Genomic DNA, 20,827 nt, shown 5'->3' with positions numbered 1-20,827 from the left:
CTAGTAACATCCGAAAATACAGCGTAACTGATTTTGGTTTGACTCTGTATCACACTATTGGGACTATAATACAAGTAAAATCACAGTCTCATTAGTAGCCATGAAGTTGTCCACTTCTTCCCACTCAAGCACCAGACCTTATAGTACACACGATAAATGTATGTACTTCTCTGTGCCAAAGTCCAAAATGTCAAAGAAGAAATTCAGAAATTTAGTATATAACCTTATATTACATTTGTCAATGCTTATAGAACTATCAGAAGTTTCATAGAATTTTTTTAAAATTTATTTAATTATTTTATTTTTGACTGCGTTGGGTCTTGGTTGCTGCACGCAGGTTTTCTCTAGTTGCAGTGAGTGGGGGCTACTCTTCGTTGCGGTTCGCGGGCTTCTCATTTTGGTGGCTTCTCTTGTTGCAGAGCACGGGCTCTAGAGCGCAGACTCAGTAGTTGTGGCACACGGACTTCGTTGCTCTGTGGCATGGACCAGGGCATGGAACCCATGCCCCCTGCATTGGCAGGTGGATTCTTAACCACTGAGCCGCCAGGGAAGCCCCCAGAAGTTTTAATTAAATTGCATTTGGGAATAATTTTAAATTTTATTTTCCATTTCAGAAAAACAAAGAATATGTGAGCATTGCCAGTGGAGGATTTATGGGTAAGGTTTTAATTTATTAATCCCTTTGTCCCTACTTTTCAGAGGAAATTATACTATCACTGGAGCTGATTTAGAATGACCAAATTAGTTAATGGGTACACTTTCTCTTCAGTCATTCACTATTTTCACAAAAGGCAAGGCCAGCAGGACATACAGATAAAGACAAACACAATAGACAATTGCAATGAGTGAATATATAGTGGAAGACTGTTGAAGTGGATGTGTATTAATTAGCTTGTATTTGTAGAAAATGTTTTTGTAAAGAGGGGTGAAAAACTGCCCCACATGATTTGTTTCTGTGGAGAAGGAAGGATAGATAGGACTGGGAAACAAGAGTAGGAGGAATAATTTTCACTGTATACTCTTTGCGCTATTTGCTTTTTTGTTTGTTCTGTTTTCATTTTAGTTTTGAACTACACGAGAGTATTAGCTGCTGAAAAAATGTTGACTGAATAGAATAAAACAAATAAGTTGATAATTTCAAGTCTGCAGATAATATCTGGTAATTCAGGATAGTAAAATGACAGAATCTCTACCAGCAAATATTTGAGAATATATGAAGGAGTAGGTCAGGGTAGTAAGGTTAAAAAAAGACTATCTTGGGCTTCCCTGGTGGTGCAGTGGTTGAGAGTCCGCCTGCCAATGCAGGGGACGCGGGTTCGTGCCCCCGGTCCGGGAGGATCCCACATGCCGCAGAGCGGCTGGGCCCGTGAGCCATGGCCGCTGAGCCTGCGCGTCCGGAGCCTGTGCTCCGCAACGGGAGAGGCCACAACAGTGAGAGGCCCGCGTACCGCAAAAAAAAAAAAAAAAAAGACTATCTTTTTTTCTTTTCTTTTTTTTTTTTACAAATTATGTTATTTAAGGGTACAGATTTACAACTAGTAGATAAATAAGTCCTGGAGTACTAAGGCACAGTATACTAATGCACAGTATAGTGAATATAGACAATATTGTATTATAATCACCAAACTTGCAGAGACTAGATCTTAATTATTCCCACCACAAAAAAGAAATGGTAATTGTGTGACATGATAGAGGTGCAGCTGTTGCTACAGTGGAAGTCATATTACAGTATATAAATGTATCAAATCAACATTTTGTATACCTTAAACTTACACAGTGTTATATGTCAAATATATTTCAATTAAAAGATAAGGCGCCTTTCATTAGGGAAAGAGATATAAAAATATTGAACTATAATTACTAGGAAAAGTAATGATAAAATCAAATTAATATTTGTTGGAGGCAATAGAATCCTGAGTTTGAATCATAAGAGTCTTATAAGGATTAAGTTCTGGCTTAATATGATTTTCTTATGTTATGACTTAGACATTTTGATAGGTTAGGGTCTATTTCTTCTTGGTCTTTGTTGATATTAGCAAGAATTATTTCTCCTGTATATCATGGCCTGATAACTAACTACCCTTGAAGCTCATACCCAAAGTGATTTAACAAAAGGTCTTATTTAAATAAGTACTAGTGTTAAGCAAGTATTGGCCTAAGGCCCAGTGTTATTTATTGGAAGTTCTGACAACATGATACAAAACGTCGTGACACAAGACACTTTTGAGAGTCTGAAAAGTATTCTTTTATAGCACAGATATCCTAGGTTTTAGGAACTTTTTTCTAAACTATGAATTATTTCTTTTCCAAGAATAATCTCTCTTTCCATAGCAGTTAATGCCTAAGACTGCTTCTTTATTATGGGAAGGATTAACTGATGTCTCCTTATGGTAAACAAAAGCCACCGTAGGTTTTCTATTAATCTTTTATGGCATAAAACCATTGCTAAGATTATTTATTAATACTTTAAGGATTACCTTCCAAAGAGGAAAACATCAAGCCTATATATATAGTTACTGTTACCCTTAGGGTCAATTAAGAAAAGTTATATGTGTATAGAGAGAGGGCTTTAGAAGGAAGAGGAAAAGGAAGGCTTTCTGTAGCCTGGGGTCTTTTAGTACTTTACAGAGGTGCTGAAAGAAATACCTGTGATTATGCCCTTGGATCCTTTTCATTCAGCTATGACATGTTTATTGTACTTCTCTGGTATTGAATCTTTCCAAAGGGTTTGATACGTCAGGATTTTTTTTTCTTCTTCCTATTTATCTTTAAGCACTGCAGCAGCACCTAGCAGACATTAATGTGGATGGACCAGAAAATGGATATGGCCATTGGATTGCTAGTACCTCAGGCTCAAGGAGCAGTGTCAGTTCTTCTCTTGATGTAAGTGTATATGTAGAATGTCACCAGAGTTGGATAAATGCCCAGGTGATTAACAACTAAACAGCTATCATAACAGAAATGGAGTAAAAATAATTCAAACACATGCAGTGAGCAATCATATTATTGTGAGGTTAATGAAATGGTGGGAGCAGGCCTAAACAGCTAAACTAGCCAGGAGTTCTGGTGGTCTACCTGCTGAATTCAGATTTCTCCCTCTCCAGCTGCAGCTTGGTATCACCTAGTGACAATTTTCTACTCCAGCTTAAATGTCAGTGGAGATAATTCTGAGTCCCGTGACTAGCTAGGACTCTAAAGTGAGCTGGTTCTAGGAATCTCCCAATTAGTTTGGGTCTGGAGAATACTGAGGCTCATGTTTGCATCTCCAGCATACTGTCTCTGTAGCTCTCCTCCCCACCACATACCTACATGATTAAAACTTCAGTCCACCCATATTTGAGAATGGGCCAGGCAGAGGAAGACAGGAACCAGTTGCCAATGCCATTTTATTTGAGTTTTAGGTATTGAGGTGTACATTACTGCAGGGTTTTGCAATAGTGGGTAAATCCATTCTGTTCTACTTTGGAAATATTTGGGCAATAAGTCTTGTGTGTTTTCAGTATTTCATGTCATTTGAACTAGGTGTCATTAAATCATTTTCTTAACAAGTAATGGTCTTCATCTACCTAAAGGTCATTCTTTAAAGAAATAGAGGGAAAACTCCAGTACAGGGTGATGGTTACAAGCTTGGGCTTACCAGTCTGACTCACCTGGGTATTCAGGTTTTGTCTTCACAGTTTACTTTCTTCATGATCTCTAGCAAGATCTTTTCCACTCTGGTTTCTCCATCTGTGCAAATAGGGATGATGATAATAACACAGCTTTCTTCACAATAATGACATGAGGATTAAATGTGCAAGTGAATGTAAAGTGTAGTACCTGTCACTTATATATCTTATAGTAGTTATTATAAAATTGTAACTCATTAGATGATTAATTGAGGCTTATCTTCAGCCATGTAAGTCAAAGCAAATTATTGCCAAATTATCAGCGCATAAGTCTTCTCTGAGAATTAGGTTTTCAGCTTGATCTAGGTATCTAGGAGCTCACCATTTATTTAATAAGTATTTGCTGTTTTCATTTTAAATATCTAAATAGTATAGATGTATTATAATGTGTTCAGTTAGTCCCCTTATTGTTGAATATTTACATTGTTTCTAGTCTTTTACTATTATATACACTACTACAATTAAGTTTTGTAGTAATATATTTGCATATGACATGATTATTTCATCCTAGAAGTGAAATAACATGATCAGAAGATTACATGTCAAAATCCTTAGAATTCTGCATTATTGTCAAATTTCCCTCCAAAAAACATTATTCTAATTTATATTCCTGTCCACAGCTTTGGATGGTCCTTGTATTGAACTTTTTATCTTCAGATTTGAAAAACAATGATTGAGGCTAAAGATAACTGTCTTAAAAATGTGTTACATTCAGAAGTACCAAAGAATTTCCACAGTCAGTTTAATTTGGTTTTGAATTTAGATATGGCAATGGGAACATGATTTTTGTGTTATTTAGTTAATGACTTCTCTTAAAAATAAGAATAATACATGTTCATTGTAGCATCATATATAAATATGAAAAATGTAAAGAAATCAAAATTATTTATAACCCAACCATGGATAACAGCTATTCATAGTTTGAAATATTTTCTTTAAATCTTTTATAATGCATATTTTTTTTAGTATTTTATTTTAAAAGTAGTGATCAGAGTAGTGATCAGAGTGTACATACAGTTTTATTTTCTGCTTTCTCATTGAACATATATATGAGCATTTTCTAGTATTTTTAAATGCTTTTTTTTTTTTAGTATCAGTATAGTTTTCCACCAAATAGTTCCTAAATCCTAGGGCATTTTCTGATTATTTCCTCCCCATAAATTCTGAAGAAGAATTAATAAGCAGAAGATAGGCACATTTTAAAACTTTTGACATCTACTACCAGCTTCCCCTGTAGGGTATAAAGGAGCAATTATATACAACTCAAGAATTATACTCACATCTATTACACTAGGTACATAAGAGTGACTTTTCTTGAGAAATTAAAGGCCTAAGTAATAATGTTTTAAACAGCAAAAATTTACAAGGAATAAATGTTTAAAAATTTAGCTATATGAATGATATTCTGATTATAATTTTGCTTATCTTTATAGAGTAATCTGAGTTAAGAAAAGGTCAATAACTTTATTTCTTATTGAATAAATAAGGTAATTTCAGCCTCCACACATTTATGTGTCTAATATATATCCTCATTTTTCATTTCTACCTTCCATTCCTAAAATGGTTTCACCCAGTATATCAGTCTGCTGGGGCTGCCATAACAAAATACAACCAACTAGGTGGCTTAATGTATTTTCTCATAGTTCCAGAGGCTACAGGTCTGGGATCAAAGGGCTAGCAGGTTTAATTTCTCCTAAGGCCTCTGTCTTTGGCTTTCAGAGTACCACCTTCCTGTGATGTTGGTACATGGCCTTTTTTCTGTGCATGTGAATCCCTGATGTATCCCCTTCTTCCTGTAAGAGTATCAGTCATATTGGCTAGGGCCCACCTCATTTAACCTTAGTTTACTCTCTAAAGGCCCTATCTCCGTATTCAGTCACTTTCTGAGGTACCCTGGGGATTAGAACTTGTAACACGAATTTATGGTCGGGGGGTGCACCCAGTTCAGGACATAGCATCTAGATAACCTTTAGCAGTAGCGTATCTTGCTAATCATTTGGAGAGCAGTTAATCCATCAGTAAGTTGTTGTTTGTTTTTCTTTTTTTCAGGGTGAATCTTCTAATGGCTCAAATGATAGAGGAATGAAATCACTAGTAAATAAAATGACTGTTGCTTTGAAGACAAAATCCGTTAATGTCAGGGAAAAAGTTATCAGTTTTATTGAGAATACATCAACTCCTGTGGACCGGTGAGTTGCTTATACAGTATGAATTTGTGATGAGTAATTAAAACTATAGAAAAGTATCTTAACAGTAAATGTTAGTTGAATAGAATGTGCTCTAGAAAAGGATCGTATATTACATTTTTTTATTAGATGATTCCAGTTTTCGTTGTCATCACAGAGATGTTCTTTATTGCTATAAAATTTTACTGTAAAGATTAGTCTGTCTTCTCCCACTGCTCAGAATAGGAGGCAAGTAATAATTCTGCCCCTTCACGCCATTCATTAGAAAAAAATTATTCCAATGGTATTATGTATATGATACTTCGTATAGCAGCTGCTTCCCACATGTCAAATGGTTGGGAATCATCTGCTAAGTGCAGTAATCTCATAGCAGGAATCTCTTTCTCCGCTTCAGGAATTTAAAACCTAGAAAATTTGGTCATACTAAATCAAGCAGAAACCCGTTTTTGTAAAGTTTAAGAATTCAGATCTTCATAGAATTTTGTTCACAGCATGTGTGACCCCTATTTTCCCAATTACAAATGAAGTATCCAGCTAACAAATGATAAGTTTAAGAATGTCTGTTATATTGTTTCTTACTGGAACTGTGAGGGCACAGTATGTTTTTTTTCCTCCACATGTTGGTCTCATTGATCTTTCTTGTTCTTAGGGTTCAAAGCTAACCTAATAATCCCAGCGTGAAATTTTTTCTAAGCAAGCCTGATCTTGGAAATGTGTTATAGTATTTAATTTCACTCTCATGTCTTACTTGCAGCACCCGAGGAGAGTTGAAGTATTTGATTTTAAGAACTGAATATAAGGCATTTACTAATTTTCACTTTATTAAATAAAGGACATATGCATACAGAGATTTTTTTTCCCATTTAGTAAATAGCAAAGAAGATATAGATTATTTTCACTAATCCAAAAAAATTGTACCTTGTCTACAATGGACTAATGTTAAAGTGTTGTTATCAAGGCTGAAAGGTTTTTTTTTGCTCATTAAAATTATGTCTGCTTTCAAAAGCCTTAATTTTAAAATTACTTTTAGTTAGTGCATTCTCAATTAGGGTACTATTTTTTTTTTTTTTTTCGGTACGTGGGCCTCTCACTGTTGTGGCCTCTCCCGCTGCGGAGCACAGGCTCCGGACGCGCAGGCTCAGCGGCTATGGCTCACGGGCCCAGCCGCTCCACGGCATGTGGAATCTTCCCCGACCGGGGCACGAACCCGTGTCCCCTGCATCGGCAGGCGGACTCACAACCACTGCGCCACCAGGGAAGCCCTAGGGTACTATTATTGGTACATTTTGTAGCATGAACACTTAAAATTTATTTTAAAATGAACTAGTGATAATTCTAAATTGAAAAGACTATTTTCTCTTCGTTAAAGAATCACTTGAAACTGACTTTTCTTCATTTTTCTTTGTACTTGGGATGATCAAAATATTCTTTTTTAATATACCCCCGGGTTAGAAAAACTGATTATATTTTTGTTTTAAAGCTTTTGCATTTTTAATAATCATATTGTTCTGTCCTCTGCCTCAATTTGCTATAGAATGTCTTTCAATCTTCCTTGGCCAGACAGAACATGTACCGAGCGGTAAGCCAATGAGTAGAGCAGCTTTACTGGACCATCCTTTTCCTTTAGCATGCTTCATGCTGTCTATAAGCCTCATGTTGTCTTGGCTAAAATTTCATGCAGCTGTTTCAAGTGCTAAACTTTTCTCATTCTGCTTTTAGGAGTGTGTGATGCTGATATGTTTTCCTTTTGGTTTTTTGCTCGATCATTTTAATTTTTTTCCTTGCCTTCTTCTTTATATCTCCCATTCCTCATATGAAAATAAAGTACATTCAAACCCAACAACTTCATAAAATCTGCAGTTTTTATTCTGAGACAGAGGAAGGTGAAACAAAGAAAATATGTAGTCTCAGAGTCAGGAGGGTATTAGCTTTGGAGATCATTTACTTCTGTCTTGTGCTCTAACAGTAGGGAAAATTACAGCATCTGAGAAAAGGCACAGTTTGTGGTTCAAATTTTTTGTTATTTCATGTACACTATGTAGTTTTATAATATTGCTAGGTTTTTCTTAATAAGATGTATGTATTTAAGTTAACATTATATAAATTGGTGTGAACAAACTATAGTTCTAGGGTTCTACCTTTGCTTTTCCTTGAAAGAAATTAGGCCATGGTGGACATGTTAAAATATAATCCATCTCTTCTCTGACCCCAATAAAACGGGATACTCATCATTAGATTCCATAGGTTTAAAGTTTAGAAATCTACTGGATCTTCAATTAGGATAAACAAAAGAACATTATACTGTATGGCTTTACAGTTTTTATACTCATGATTTTTCTGCAATTTGAGTTTGAATATCAATTATAGCAATCCCTATGAACATTTAAAAAGAAATTCTAATCATACTTTGAATGTAAGTTAAGCTTCAGAATAATGGAGTTGACTTTTTTAGCAGGTCATTTCAATATTTTCAGTGAATTAGAAGTAGCATTTTTAACAATAGTTTACTTTCAACTTACGGATAAGAGTTGGCCAATGCCAGTTACAGACCTTCTATTATAATTTTAAAGGAGGTTGCTTCTTTTAAAATTATAATCTATTTGTGAATCATCTTTCTGTTTTCTCTTGTTACAGGACCATTGAATTAGTCTAATTTTAACTCCCAAGTTTTATCGCAAATAATTCTTTAAACATTCAAATTATCTTCTCTAGTCCACAGGCAGATATATCCATTTTGAAAATAGAGTTTAGTGAAAAGTTAGAATAAATTGGGTTGGTTTTTGAGGTCAGTAAATCAGGTTAAAATCTAGTCAAACTCTTGTAGATTTTGTTTCTGCTAAAAAAGCATAGATATACTGCTTTTTTTTTTTTTTTTTTTTTTTTTTTGCGGTACGCGGGCCTCTCACTGTTGTGGCCTCTCCCGTTGCAGAGCACAGGCTCCAGACACGCAGGCTCAGTGGCCATGGCTCACGGGCCCAGCCACTCCACGGCATGTGAGATCTTCCCGGACCGGGGCATGAACCCGTGTCCCCAACCCGTGTCCCCTGCTTTGGCAGGCGGACTCTCAACCACTGCGCCACCGGGGAAGCCCTATACTGCTTTTTAAAGAGTCCAGCTTTTTTTTTTGGATGTCATTTATATTCTGGTTCAAGCATTTACTGTAAACATTATCTTTGTTACTTTCTATGTTATAGTAGTTTATACTTCAATATCAGGAGAGCACCAATAACTTAATCTCATACAATTTTATAATCTAGACCGCACTAAAGTATTGTTACACAAAGCTATATTATCTTTGCCTTTTGTAAGTAAGCTGAATCTGAGTTTCATAGGTATTTGAATTATTTCTTTCATTTTCTTTAATGAGCATAGTTTGATAATTTATTGGATAATTTTACATTAGATATGCTTTAACATAAAAAATGATTTTATAACTTAAACTGTAAGCAGTGTATTGATTAACTTAATTCTGTTATATACTCAACTCTTACTGGTTTTCTGTTGAGGAATGTTGTTTTGGGAGAAATAAAGATTTAAGCATATTTTAACAAAATTAGGTCTTCATTTTTATTGATGATATGTATTAAGAAATCATTTAAAATACAGATTTGATCTCTGTCTTCTGGAAAAATTGAATTCTAAGACTAAAGACACATAACTTGATTTTTTTCCACATTGAACTCTCGATACATGACAAGGAAAAAAAAGCCATAGTTTTCCTTCATCGTAGAATATCTTAGCTGAACCTTACTCTACAAATAATACAATACTCTTTCTCCAGAAATATGTGGTATTTTGTCGAAATATTTTAAGTTTACTTATTGGTTTATTTGAGGTTACCTGAAAAGTAATGAGGTATTGATTTTTATATTAAAAAAGAGAGAGGTCATACTTCCTGCAGAACTTACTAAGTTTGAATTTACATGTTTATGTTTCTGTCACTTGAAAGTGAAAGGCAAATTCATTTTCATGGTTTATTTATGTAAAAGAAGTAACATCTTAGTTTCTGTTGAAACAAAAGTAACAGTAATGAAAAAAAAAATGAGAGGAAAAACCTTAAGACATTTGTACCCATATGAGAATTAGGCACTCCTACTGGAATTTGAATATTTGGTTTCATAAACTATTTTGTCTAACAAACGTGTATGTAGCACTTGCTGTATGCCAGGCATTGTTGTAAGAACTTTACCAAATATTAACTGATTAAATTTTTTTGTTTATTTTTGGCTGCGTTGGGTCTTCGTTGCTGCGCGCGGGCTTTCTCTAGTTGCGTGGAGCGGGGGCTACTCTTCATTGCGGTGCGCGGGCTTCTCTTGTTGCGGAGCATGGTCTCTAGGCTCACGGGCTTCAGTAGTTGTGGCTCACGGGCTCTAGAGCGCAGGCTTAGTAGTTGTGGCGCACGGGCTTAGTTGCTCTGCGGCATGTGGGATCTTCCTGGACCAGGGCCTGAACCCGTGTCCCCTGCATTGGCAGGCAGATTCTTAACCACTGTGCCACCAGGGAAGTCGTAACTGATTTAATTTTCACAGTAACCAGGAAGGTTAGATATTGTTACCACCATTTTACAGATAAGGCACAGAAGCACAGAGAGGTTAAGGAACTTCACAATGCATTGGTTTTATGTGAACATTAAAATTGTTTAAAATTTAATTTTTACAGATTTGAAAACATTCCGCATACCCAAGACCTTATGCCACTTTTGCTAACAATTTCCTTATCTTGTTTCAATTTCCTTAACATAGCTCTCCTGAAACTGGGTGGTACATGGTGGGCGCACAGAACATTTGTATTTTGTTTTAATATTCAAATGATACTTGGTGAAAATCTTTGGTAACTTAAGTAATGATTTCCCTCCTAAAATTCTTTGAATATAGGCATGTGAGCAGCAGTGACAGAGTGGGAAAGCCTTACCGTGGTGTAAAGCCTGTTTTCAGCATTGGGGATGAAGAAGAATATGACACAGGTATGGCAATACACTAATTTATAGACTGCTTTCTTCAAGCACCAAGAGTGATTATAGAGATAATTCTGGGAGTAGCTGAACAACTGCTTAAAAAAAAAAAAAAAAAAAAGACACAGTGAAATTCTGTAGAGGAGATTGGAGAGTCTGTGGTTTTTCTATTAAGAGTTTGGTTTTGGACATCTTAAATTATGCCATAGAAATGCTGAGTAGGCGGTTGATTATAGGAGTCTTTAGCTGAGGAGAGAAGTCTAAGCTTGTGATAATCTGGGAATTATCAGTGTATAAATAGTATTTAAATCCATGGGATTGGATTTAAATCCCCCTGATCCACCCAGGTAGGAGATTGAGGGAATTGAGACATCTGAAAAGAGCCTTTTGAAACTGGAGGCAGTAGCCTAAAGGGCCACAAGATGGGGATATTATGCCAGGGAAGCTTGTCATCCTCTGTGATTGTCTTTCTTTATATTTTAAAAAATAATTTATTACTTTGGTTCATAATCCCACTGCCCAGATTACCCTGCTTAAGTAATCATAATTAATATTAATGTGTATTGAGTTAGAAAAAATATATTAAAATATGTATGGTATGTAAAGTATATGTTATATGTAAAAGTACAAAATAAGAAAAAAATACTCCCAAATCTCATCTTGCTTTTTCCACTTAGTAATATATGTTTCATATTTTCCACCTCAGCCTGTATACCTTCACAATTCTCTTTCTATTATACAAATGTACCCTAATTAAATCATTCTGTTCTCTTTCTATTATACAAACATACCATAATTAAATCATTCTTCTCCCAATTGACACTGGTAGTTTTCCAGTTTTCTTTCTGTTTCAAATAGCAGTGGCTATCTTTATGCATATATCTAGGTTAACTTTTGCAAGTATATCCAGAGGGTAAATTCTTAACAGTAAGATTGCCAGATTAGAGGGACTCACATTTGACATTTTAATGGATATTACAGAGTCAACTTCCTGAAAACTGCATTGAGGTAAATGTAATTTTCTATATATTATTTCTTTTTTTTTTTGAAGCAAATACGCAGAATTTTTATTTTCTCCTACACAAAATTTTTATATTCCTGTATATAAAATCCAAAAATATACTTCTTCTTTTATTTTATATCATAGTAAAATAATCAGTACATTGTATTTTATTTCTATACAGATTTTTCCCCAACACCTTCTCTAGCTATTCTTTATCTTCTGTTTCATGCACTTCCGTGTGCTATTTGTAATTGTTTCCTTTTCTCCTTTTTCCTCCCCCTCTTTTGCCATTTTCCTGTTACCTGTCAGTCTCTATCTCTCTCTAAATATGTGTTATTCCATTAACAAAGGGAGGAGGGAAATGGATGAATAAATGATGGTATATTTCACATATCATACATGTATATATACACATATATATTTACACTCTGGAAAATTGCACAGTAATGAAAAATAAGAAAACTAGAGCTATGTGTGTCAACATGGATAAATTTTACAATGTTGGGAGTAGAATAGCAGTTGCAGAAGAATACAATTGAACAGTGTACTATTTATATAAATTTTACTTAAAATGCAAAACGCTACTGTATATCATTTAAGAATTTTCATGTTGGGTTAAAAGTAAAGATGAGACACCAAATTCACATAGTCACTGTTTCTTAGTGGGGAAGAAAGGGGGATGTGCCTGGGCAGAAATCCATGAGTGCTTCACTTTTTTATTTAAGCTAGAGGTGAATAGATATGTGAGATTTCATTTTTTTATTATGTCTTTTTATATTTTGATTTCTTAAAAAGCAAAGAGAAGAATATTTACAATTATTAACTCTAGGGAGTGTAATTCCCCTTTGTTAAATTAGAAAAGCAAAATAACTAGAATGTCTTATATTTCTTTCGCAAAAAAATCCCACTAAATAGATTTTTACTTATCTATCCCAGCATGGATTTTTTTGTTGTTGTTATTTTCCTTAAAATCAGAAACCAGCAACTCTGCAGATGGAGTGCAATCTATAAAAATATTGAATCACTATGTTGTACACCTAAAACCAGTATAATTTTGTAAATCTACTATACTTCAATTAAAAAAAAAAAGAAACCAGCAAGAGAAAAAGAACTCTGCCATCTTTGCCCTCAAGATAGATGCTAATATTATTATTGGACAATTCTGCCATCACTCAACAGACTAGTCATAGATTAGAGTTATGTTATATAAATCAAAAAAGTTGAGGGCTTCCCTGGTGGCGCAGTGGTTGAGAGTCCGCCTGCCGACGCAGGGGACACGGGTTCGTGCCACGGTCCGGGAAGATCCCACATGCCACGGAGCGGCTGGGCCTGTGAGCCATGGCCGCTGAGCCTGCGCGTCCGGAGGCTGTACTCCGCAACGGGAGAGGCCACAACGGTGAGAGGCCCGCGTACCGCAAAAAAAAAAAAAAAAAAAAAAAAGTTGAAATTCCTCATAGTTTAATATTTTAAAAGTATATTTTCACACCATATAGAATGATGTTTCATAATCTTTTATAGTAGTACCAGTGGCATAAGGAAATATAGTTGCTGGGTTAGAATTTTTTTTTTCCAACATGTGTGTTTAAAATACTACTGAAATTTTTTTCAGACTATTAAAAAATGTATCATTTTTAAAGTTGGTGATACCCACTTTTAACATCTTATAATTCTTTATAGATGAAATTGACAGTTCTTCAATGTCAGATGATGATAGAAAAGAGGTTGTAAACATTCAGACTTGGATAAACAAGCCAGACGTCAAGCATCATTTTCCTTGTAAAGAAGTGAAAGAAAGTGGACACATATTTCCTAGGTACTTTTTAAAATACCTTCTTCAGAAGTAAAATTGAATTTAAGGAAGTAATGATATAAAAGGTAGCTGCAGAAGAAATTTTATGTATCCAAGTACAATAAGATATAATTTCCTGGGGATTTCCCTGGCGGTCCAGTGGTTAAGACTCTGAGCTCCCACTGCAGGGGACACGGGTTCAATCCCTGGTCAGGGGACTAAGATCCCGCATGCTGTGCAGTGCAGAAAAAAATAATAAACACACAATGAGATATAATTTCCCTCTGTCAACTTGTATTATATGTCTTGAGTTTTAAAAAATATTTCTAATGTAATTTTTTATTTTGAAAAATTTAAACAGAAAAGTTGAAGACATAGTACATTGAATATCTTTATAAGCCTCTCTCAGACTCACCAGCTTTTAACTTTTTTTCACACTACCCCATCTCTCTCGTTATGTTTGTATATACATACACACATACACATACACTTTGTTTTTGTCATACCATTCAGAAGAAGCTTATAGATATGACACTTTACCCCTAAATGCTTCAGCATAAATCTCCAAAGAATATGAACAGTCTCCTCCACAACTCCAGTAGCACTATCACATCTTTAAAAACTTTAAAATTAATAAACATCATTCAACATACAGAACACACTCAAATTTTTCAGTGTCTCTAAAGTATCTTTTATCCTCTTTGTTTTTTTCTTCCTGGTCCAGGATCCAGTCCTGTTTCACACATTGCATTTGCCTGTTATCTCTCTTTAGTCTCACCCAGTGTAGAACAATACTGCTTCCCTCACCACACTTCCCCCTTTTCTTCATGTTGAATGAATCCTTTTTGAGTCTAGGCCAACTGTTCTGCAGAATGTCCCACATTCTGGATATCTGATGTTTGTCCTGTTGTATTTCATAAAAGTGTGTGAGTATTATCACTATACTAAAAGTGAGCTGAGACACAAAGCAGGGTGTGTGTATTAATAATTCTATCCCTATTTTGCCTGTAGGATCCAGTTACAGAATATTATTAAATATGTAAGGCAGTCCAGGTATTGCTTAGTGGTCTTTGACATAAAGTATATGTTATGGTATGTTGAATGAGGATAGTTTACTGTTAAAAGTCTGAAAGGTAGTATATTCCAAATACCATATAGAGTAGATTCTAAAAATTTATTATTTTAATGATTTCTAATTGTATTGTAGTTTTTATTATATTAAATATAATTTTTGCTCTTAAACAGTTACAGGATTATCTGTTAATAAAACATTAATTTTGCATACAACTAAAGGAAAATTAAAAGCTGTTACTAGATAGCTTATTTGTTTATAGACGATCCTTTGCCTTCACTTTTTAACTCAAAAGTAATTTCATCTGGAGTTGAACATTTTTTATAATTGGGGCTGTTGAAGTAATAGTTGTTTTAAATGACATTTCTTTAAATTCTTTTTGTTTTTTTAATGCTTTTGTCCCTCTCAAGTCATCTGTTGGTTACTGCAACACATATGTACTGTTTGAGGGAGATTCTTTCACGGAAAGGATTGGCTTATATACAGTCTCGACAAGCACTAAATTCTGTGGTTAAAATAACATCCAAAAAAAAACATCCTGAGCTAATTACCTTCAAGTATGGAAACAGCAGCACTTCAGGAATAGAAATCCTGGCAATCGAAAGGTAAAATTTTCTTAGGTTGATGTTATCTGAATTACTGAATTAGTTCATTATTAAACACGGTTTGTTTCTCTATTTTGGGGAATGGATGGTGGAACAGGATACTTGAACCATTTTTATTAGTATTCTCGCTATCTTTTTTCTTACAAATTTGTAGTAATATATGGTTTAGCCATTAGCACATGATTTCATTAAGTGCAGTAGCTAATTTCACAAACCTTTTGACAGAGGGGTCTTTAGGAATAATCTACACCAGTGCTACACTAAATGCTGGTTTGCAATGAAATACGAGCTTTTATTTTCCTTCATCAAATAATTCTTGTTTTAAAAACGTATCAACGAAGTAAGCAGTGTGCTGGATGATGTAGTTAATTTATATTCTGGTACAAGTTCTTCCTTACCTCATTGTGTACCAGTGACAAACAGTTCATGGACTGGCACAAGGGCCGTAGACCACACTGCTCTCGAAGCTAAACCATCTTTAATCTTACAGGTAAAAATGTGAAGCCCAGAGGGGTTGAATGACTTCCAGGTCTTCACACTTGCGTTAGAACCAAATGTAGCCCTCCTGACTCCTGATCTCCAGTTCATTCCACCTTGCTCTATGCAATATGAAAAATCACCTTGCTTTTGCATTTAGATTTTCTTTCTTTAAAAATAACTCTTTTGAGTATATGTTGAAATAAGTGATGGGGAGTACATAGGAGGGCATCTGTGCTTGATTTGTAGGTTACTTCGACATTGGAATTGATATCTAAGATGAATCCTGAACAGAAGGCTCTATATTAATATATATATTTTTCCCCCGTAGGTATTTGATTCCAAATGCAGGAGATGCTACCAAAGCCATAAAACAACAGATCATGAAAGTTTTGGATGCTTTGGAAAGTTAATATAAAAGAAAATTATTTCAAAAGAAATTAAGGCAACCAAGAGAAATATGGACATATTTTCCTGACTGAATACTAACCGGAGACTTTCATTTGCTTATGGGGGTGCTTGAATAGCAAGTCTAAGAAGGTGTAAATTATTACAATCAATCTCTGGAAAGTTAAATTTTTTTAAAATTTTCTTTTGCATTTTTGGTTTTGTAAAATGATTTCTTATAAAGGTCAGTTATTAAATGACTTTGAAGTAACTGACCGTGTGCCCTTATGAACTAAGGGTGCAGAATGCAGTTCTGTTTTGAAGAGCTGTTTTAAGGGAACATGCATCAGTTTAGATTTAAAAACAACCATACACATATATATTTGCAGTGTCTTCACTGAAAATTAGAGGTAGAATTCGTTGAAGAGACCCCTTTAATTGCTACATTTAGGTTTACCCACTGAGCAGTATCAGAAACTAAAAAGTATTACATAGATTAACAATTAGCTTGCTGTTTCTGTTCTTAAAAAGAGTGAAATCTTTTTTAATGCAATGGATGAAGATTCCAGCCAACTCAAATGCAGACCAACTAGTGAAATGTTGAAACATCAGTTTCTAAGGTCATCTTTGCACCATTAGCTAATAGTTTGAACACTTAGTGCTTCAGATACTAAACTTCATCCTAATTGTCTCTAAGGAGCAGTTAAAAGCATTATAATAAGTAGGTAGGCATGTTAAGATTAAAATTAACACTTGGGGGACTGACTTGTATCTTTAAAAATGTCATTGGTCTTTATTACCAGAGGAATATTTGATTTAGAATGTTTCAAAACAGGTGTTGAGTACACATGGATTTATCCTCAGTGAGATTATGTCTGTGACCACACTACTATCCACCTAAAGAAAAGCCAGATAACCAGAGAGCTGTCTAAACTAGTTTTTATCATCACTTTCTGAAATTTCTTTTTCTTCTTTGGTTTTTGTTCTCCTACTAAAGTTCCAGTGGTTTGAAAAGATTTTTAGTCTCTTAATATGACAAAACTCAAAAGTGGTCTGCTTTATTTTGCAGCTTTCTCAGTTTAATTCATTGAGGTTCATATTAGACACATTTGGTGAAAGAAATCCAGGAACACGTTTGGGACCATGGAATGACTGCTTATAAAATCTGTTTGGGAAGTAGCAAATCCTCACAACCTGCTATGTCCTAAAATGTAATGGATTGTCTCTAAGGGGTTGATAGGAGAAATATTTAGATGTATTCTGTTTACAGCCAGTTATTTTAATTTACTTAATGGAAATCAAGTGAAAAAAAGGCAACATAATTCAAGATATTTTATTCTAATATCTAAATAATAAAGTTTGAGTGGTTGAAGACATTTGCATGAAATTGCACCTGGTGCAATACTTGATATTTATAACTCTCCCCACAACTGTTGTATTGCATTTTTTCCCTTCTTTTGGTGCCCCTTTTAGAAATGTCTTGAAGTCTCATTTTTTGCCCATTTCAGCCATGGGACTTCTTTCATAATATTAGTGTAAAGATATTTGTGTTACTCTTTATAAATTACAGTTGTAAATAAATCAGTACAGTTTGCTCAAAACTTTGTTCTTAAGGACAGTGTGTCTCTCCCTCTCTCTTTCTTCCTTTCCCCCCATTTGTAAATCTCTATGGATACAACAAAATTAGGAAATTGAGGGCTATCCTTTCAGTGGAATTTAAATGTTCAGATTTTAGGTTTGAAAGTATTAGATTCCTATTTCTGTTCTTCTAGATGGGGAGGAGGAAAGAGGTAGTTTAAAACTAATTACATTACATTCTACATGTGTAAATTCCTCCCTTGAACTACTCATCTGAACTTCAGTTTTCTCATCTGAAATAGCCCAGTTATTAGTCATGAATATCAAATGGAAAGATGTTTCATTGATTGTATTAGGCACTTATGTAGCTTATCCTCCCTTCACTGTCCCGATAACCAGAGAACTAGAATTCACTCTGGGATATCCACCTCTCGTGGACCTTTAAGGATTGCAGGGGTTGCAGCATTATGTGGTTGGTATTTTCTGTATTTTCAAGATGAGAAAAACAAGGCTCAAAGAAATTGAAAAGAAAAAGTCCCCCTCATCTCTCCCCAATCCCTGGGAATTATTATTGCTTATTAAGGTGTAAAATTAATCCCCTATGTAATATTTGATGACACTTGTCCACCATTAATAAAACATGTTTTCTAGTAGAGATGATAAATTTTTACTGATACATACTCAACCATTTTGCCACTGGTATGTTTCATACAGGACCATTAAAACTCCTTAGCATGATATTCTAACATACTAAACTAACTGCCATAGGTTGACAGTTCTATTTAAAGTTTGGCTCAGGCTGCCATAACAAAATACCATAGACTGGGTGGCCTGAACAACAAATTTATTTTCTCACAGTTCTGGAAGCTGAAGTCCGAGATCAGGGTACCAGCATGGTTAGGTTCTAGAGAATTCTCTTCCTGACTTGGAGATGGGCACCTTCTCACTGAGTCTTTGTATGTCTTTTCCTCTATGCTTTCAAAGAGAGCTCTCTTGCTCTTTCTTCTTCCTGCAGGAACACTAATCCCATGATGAGGGCCCCATCCTCATGATTTCATCTAACCCTAATTACCTCCCCAAGGCCCTGTCTCCAAATCACACTAGTGATTAGGGTTTCATCATATGAATTGTAGGGGTACACAAACATTGCCTGTGACAGTATTTTTTATCATGAACAGTGTTGGATTTTTGTCAAAAGTTGTTTGCATCTGTGGAGATAGTCATGTGGCTTTTCTCCTTTATTAAAGGTTTATTCCATTAATTGGTTTTCATATGTTAAACCAACCTTCTATTCCTGGGGTAAATCCCAGTTGGTCATAGTGTGATCCTCACAACAGCCTTAGGCTATGTGTGATATTATCCCCATATTATGGGTGAAGAAATAAAGGCACAAAGAGGATAACTATTTCTAAGATATATAGCAAATAAGTGTTAGAGCCAGGATTTAAAACCAGACCATCCAATTCCAGAGTTCATGCTCATGACTGATAGGCTATGGCTGACTTCTTTGTTGGGGTCTGGAAACAGTAGGCCAGAGCTAGGGGCCTCTATCAGGTCACTGCTCACTTTTCTCTCTTCAGGTCACCAGCTTCACTCCATAGGTACCTTTCTAGTCCATGTAGGTATTTTAAGTTGCTATCCCTATGCTGCTAATAACTTGCCCAAAGTTACATGGCCTTTCGGTGATGAAGCAAAGTTTTTAACTCCGGTCTTCTGATTTGTAGACAATTGCATCAGAAATTTAGAAGCAGTTATACATACATTTACATACACACACCACCCCTCTCCTTCGACTCTCACCCTGTGCAAAGCTCTAAACCCAATACGATAATTCCCAAGTTTGAGTCTTTTGTTTTTTGTAGTATCAAACATTCTTCTAGGATCTCATCCACTCTTAAAGTTTCTTCTCTTTTTCTGGTGCAGATGATTCCAATTCTTCCTCCTGATTTTCAGTCCTTCATCTCTCTTAGTCATTTGTATACCTACCTCACCCCCAAAATTGAACTCATGTTCCCCCAGACTAACTTGCCTAATACTACGAAGGACTGACTAGAGGGTAAGATGCTGGTGGAAAGGAGACCAGTTATGAGTTGCCTGTAGTAGTCTTCCCAAAATGAGGAAGACCTTGCTGTGGATGGTGGTCGTGGGGACAGAAAAAGGGGCAGCAATCAAGGGGTGCTTCAGGAGAATAAGAAGCGCCCTGTCGCTAGCCAGAGGTTGGGGGTAAAAGATTTGAAAGACACAGAAGTGACTTAGATTTTTGGGAGGAGGGGATGGGGAGCAGAGGGAACTGGAAAACAGTATAAAGGGTGGTGCCTGTGAGTGAAAGAGGAAAGTGCGGATGAGAAGTTCTTTTAGAGGGGATAAATTTAGTTTCAGACAGTTGAGTTTGAACTGGTATCAAGACGTGTAAATAGAGATGGCTGGAGATGGTGGAATAGGTCCTCTGGAGTAAAAATGGAAATCTGATCAGTACCAGCCTGGACATGGACATTAAAGCGGTGAGACATGGTTGGCAACAGCAGAATTTTAGCTAGGTTTTTAGAGATCCATCTAGTGTAGTGATTTTCCTCTTCGGCTGCTTTTCAAATGTCTGATGAAAGGGAATATGGAAACACGCAGGCAGAGCTGCTGCGGTTGAAGGGGCAGGGAGTGGAGTGGTGGAAGGGCTGCACAAACTCAGCTCACCTGCCTCTCTCCTTCTGCCTCTAAATCCTTTTGTATTACACATGATGACAAGGTCCTGAGAGTGAGGTGATTTGCCCTAGGTGTTAACATAAAATAAGTGGCAGAGCCAGAACTGGAACCCAGCATCTAGCTTTTCTATTATGCCCAGAAAGTTCTAAGGGAAAGCGCAAAAACAGTTTTCATTTTTATTACTTTCCTCTTCTCTAGAATCCGGGTTGGCAGTTTCCCTGCATGGGATGTAAGGAACACAGCACCCACCGGTTCTTGGGCTTGATGGTCTTCTCCTGCCTCTTGGATGGCTCTTTCCCAGGCTTCACAGGCCCCTCTTCTGCCTGTGCCTCTCACAGTCCACTTGAGTTGTTGTCATTTGCATTCAGAGCTCCATCTTGGTCTAAACTTCTGATGACTCCTAAATCAGTCTCC

General features: G+C 35.7%; 1 protein-coding gene across 4 annotated transcripts in view; it reads left to right on the top strand.

Moving 5' to 3' along the window:
• Positions 1–17,739, top strand: part of TBC1D23 (TBC1 domain family member 23) — a 64,217-nt gene extending 46,478 nt beyond the window's left edge. For all 4 annotated transcript variants that reach the window (XM_067739101.1, XM_067739102.1, XM_067739103.1 and 1 more), the window contains 8 exons: positions 615–657; positions 2,774–2,883; positions 5,718–5,857; positions 7,389–7,433; positions 10,729–10,817; positions 13,486–13,621; positions 15,080–15,274; positions 16,083–17,739. In XM_067739101.1, the coding sequence (XP_067595202.1) occupies positions 615–657; positions 2,774–2,883; positions 5,718–5,857; positions 7,389–7,433; positions 10,729–10,817; positions 13,486–13,621; positions 15,080–15,274; positions 16,083–16,164 (840 nt within the window). In that variant the 3' untranslated portion in view covers positions 16,165–17,739. The remainder of the gene's footprint in view (positions 1–614; positions 658–2,773; positions 2,884–5,717; positions 5,858–7,388; positions 7,434–10,728; positions 10,818–13,485; positions 13,622–15,079; positions 15,275–16,082) is intronic.
• The last annotated feature ends 3,088 nt before the right edge of the window (positions 17,740–20,827 follow it).

This window comes from Pseudorca crassidens, chromosome 5 (genome assembly GCF_039906515.1).
Source record: "Pseudorca crassidens isolate mPseCra1 chromosome 5, mPseCra1.hap1, whole genome shotgun sequence".
Lineage (NCBI taxonomy): Eukaryota > Metazoa > Chordata > Mammalia > Artiodactyla > Delphinidae > Pseudorca > Pseudorca crassidens.
The sequence above is the reverse complement of the archived record's forward strand: the minus strand, read 5'-3'. Positions and strand labels throughout refer to the sequence as shown.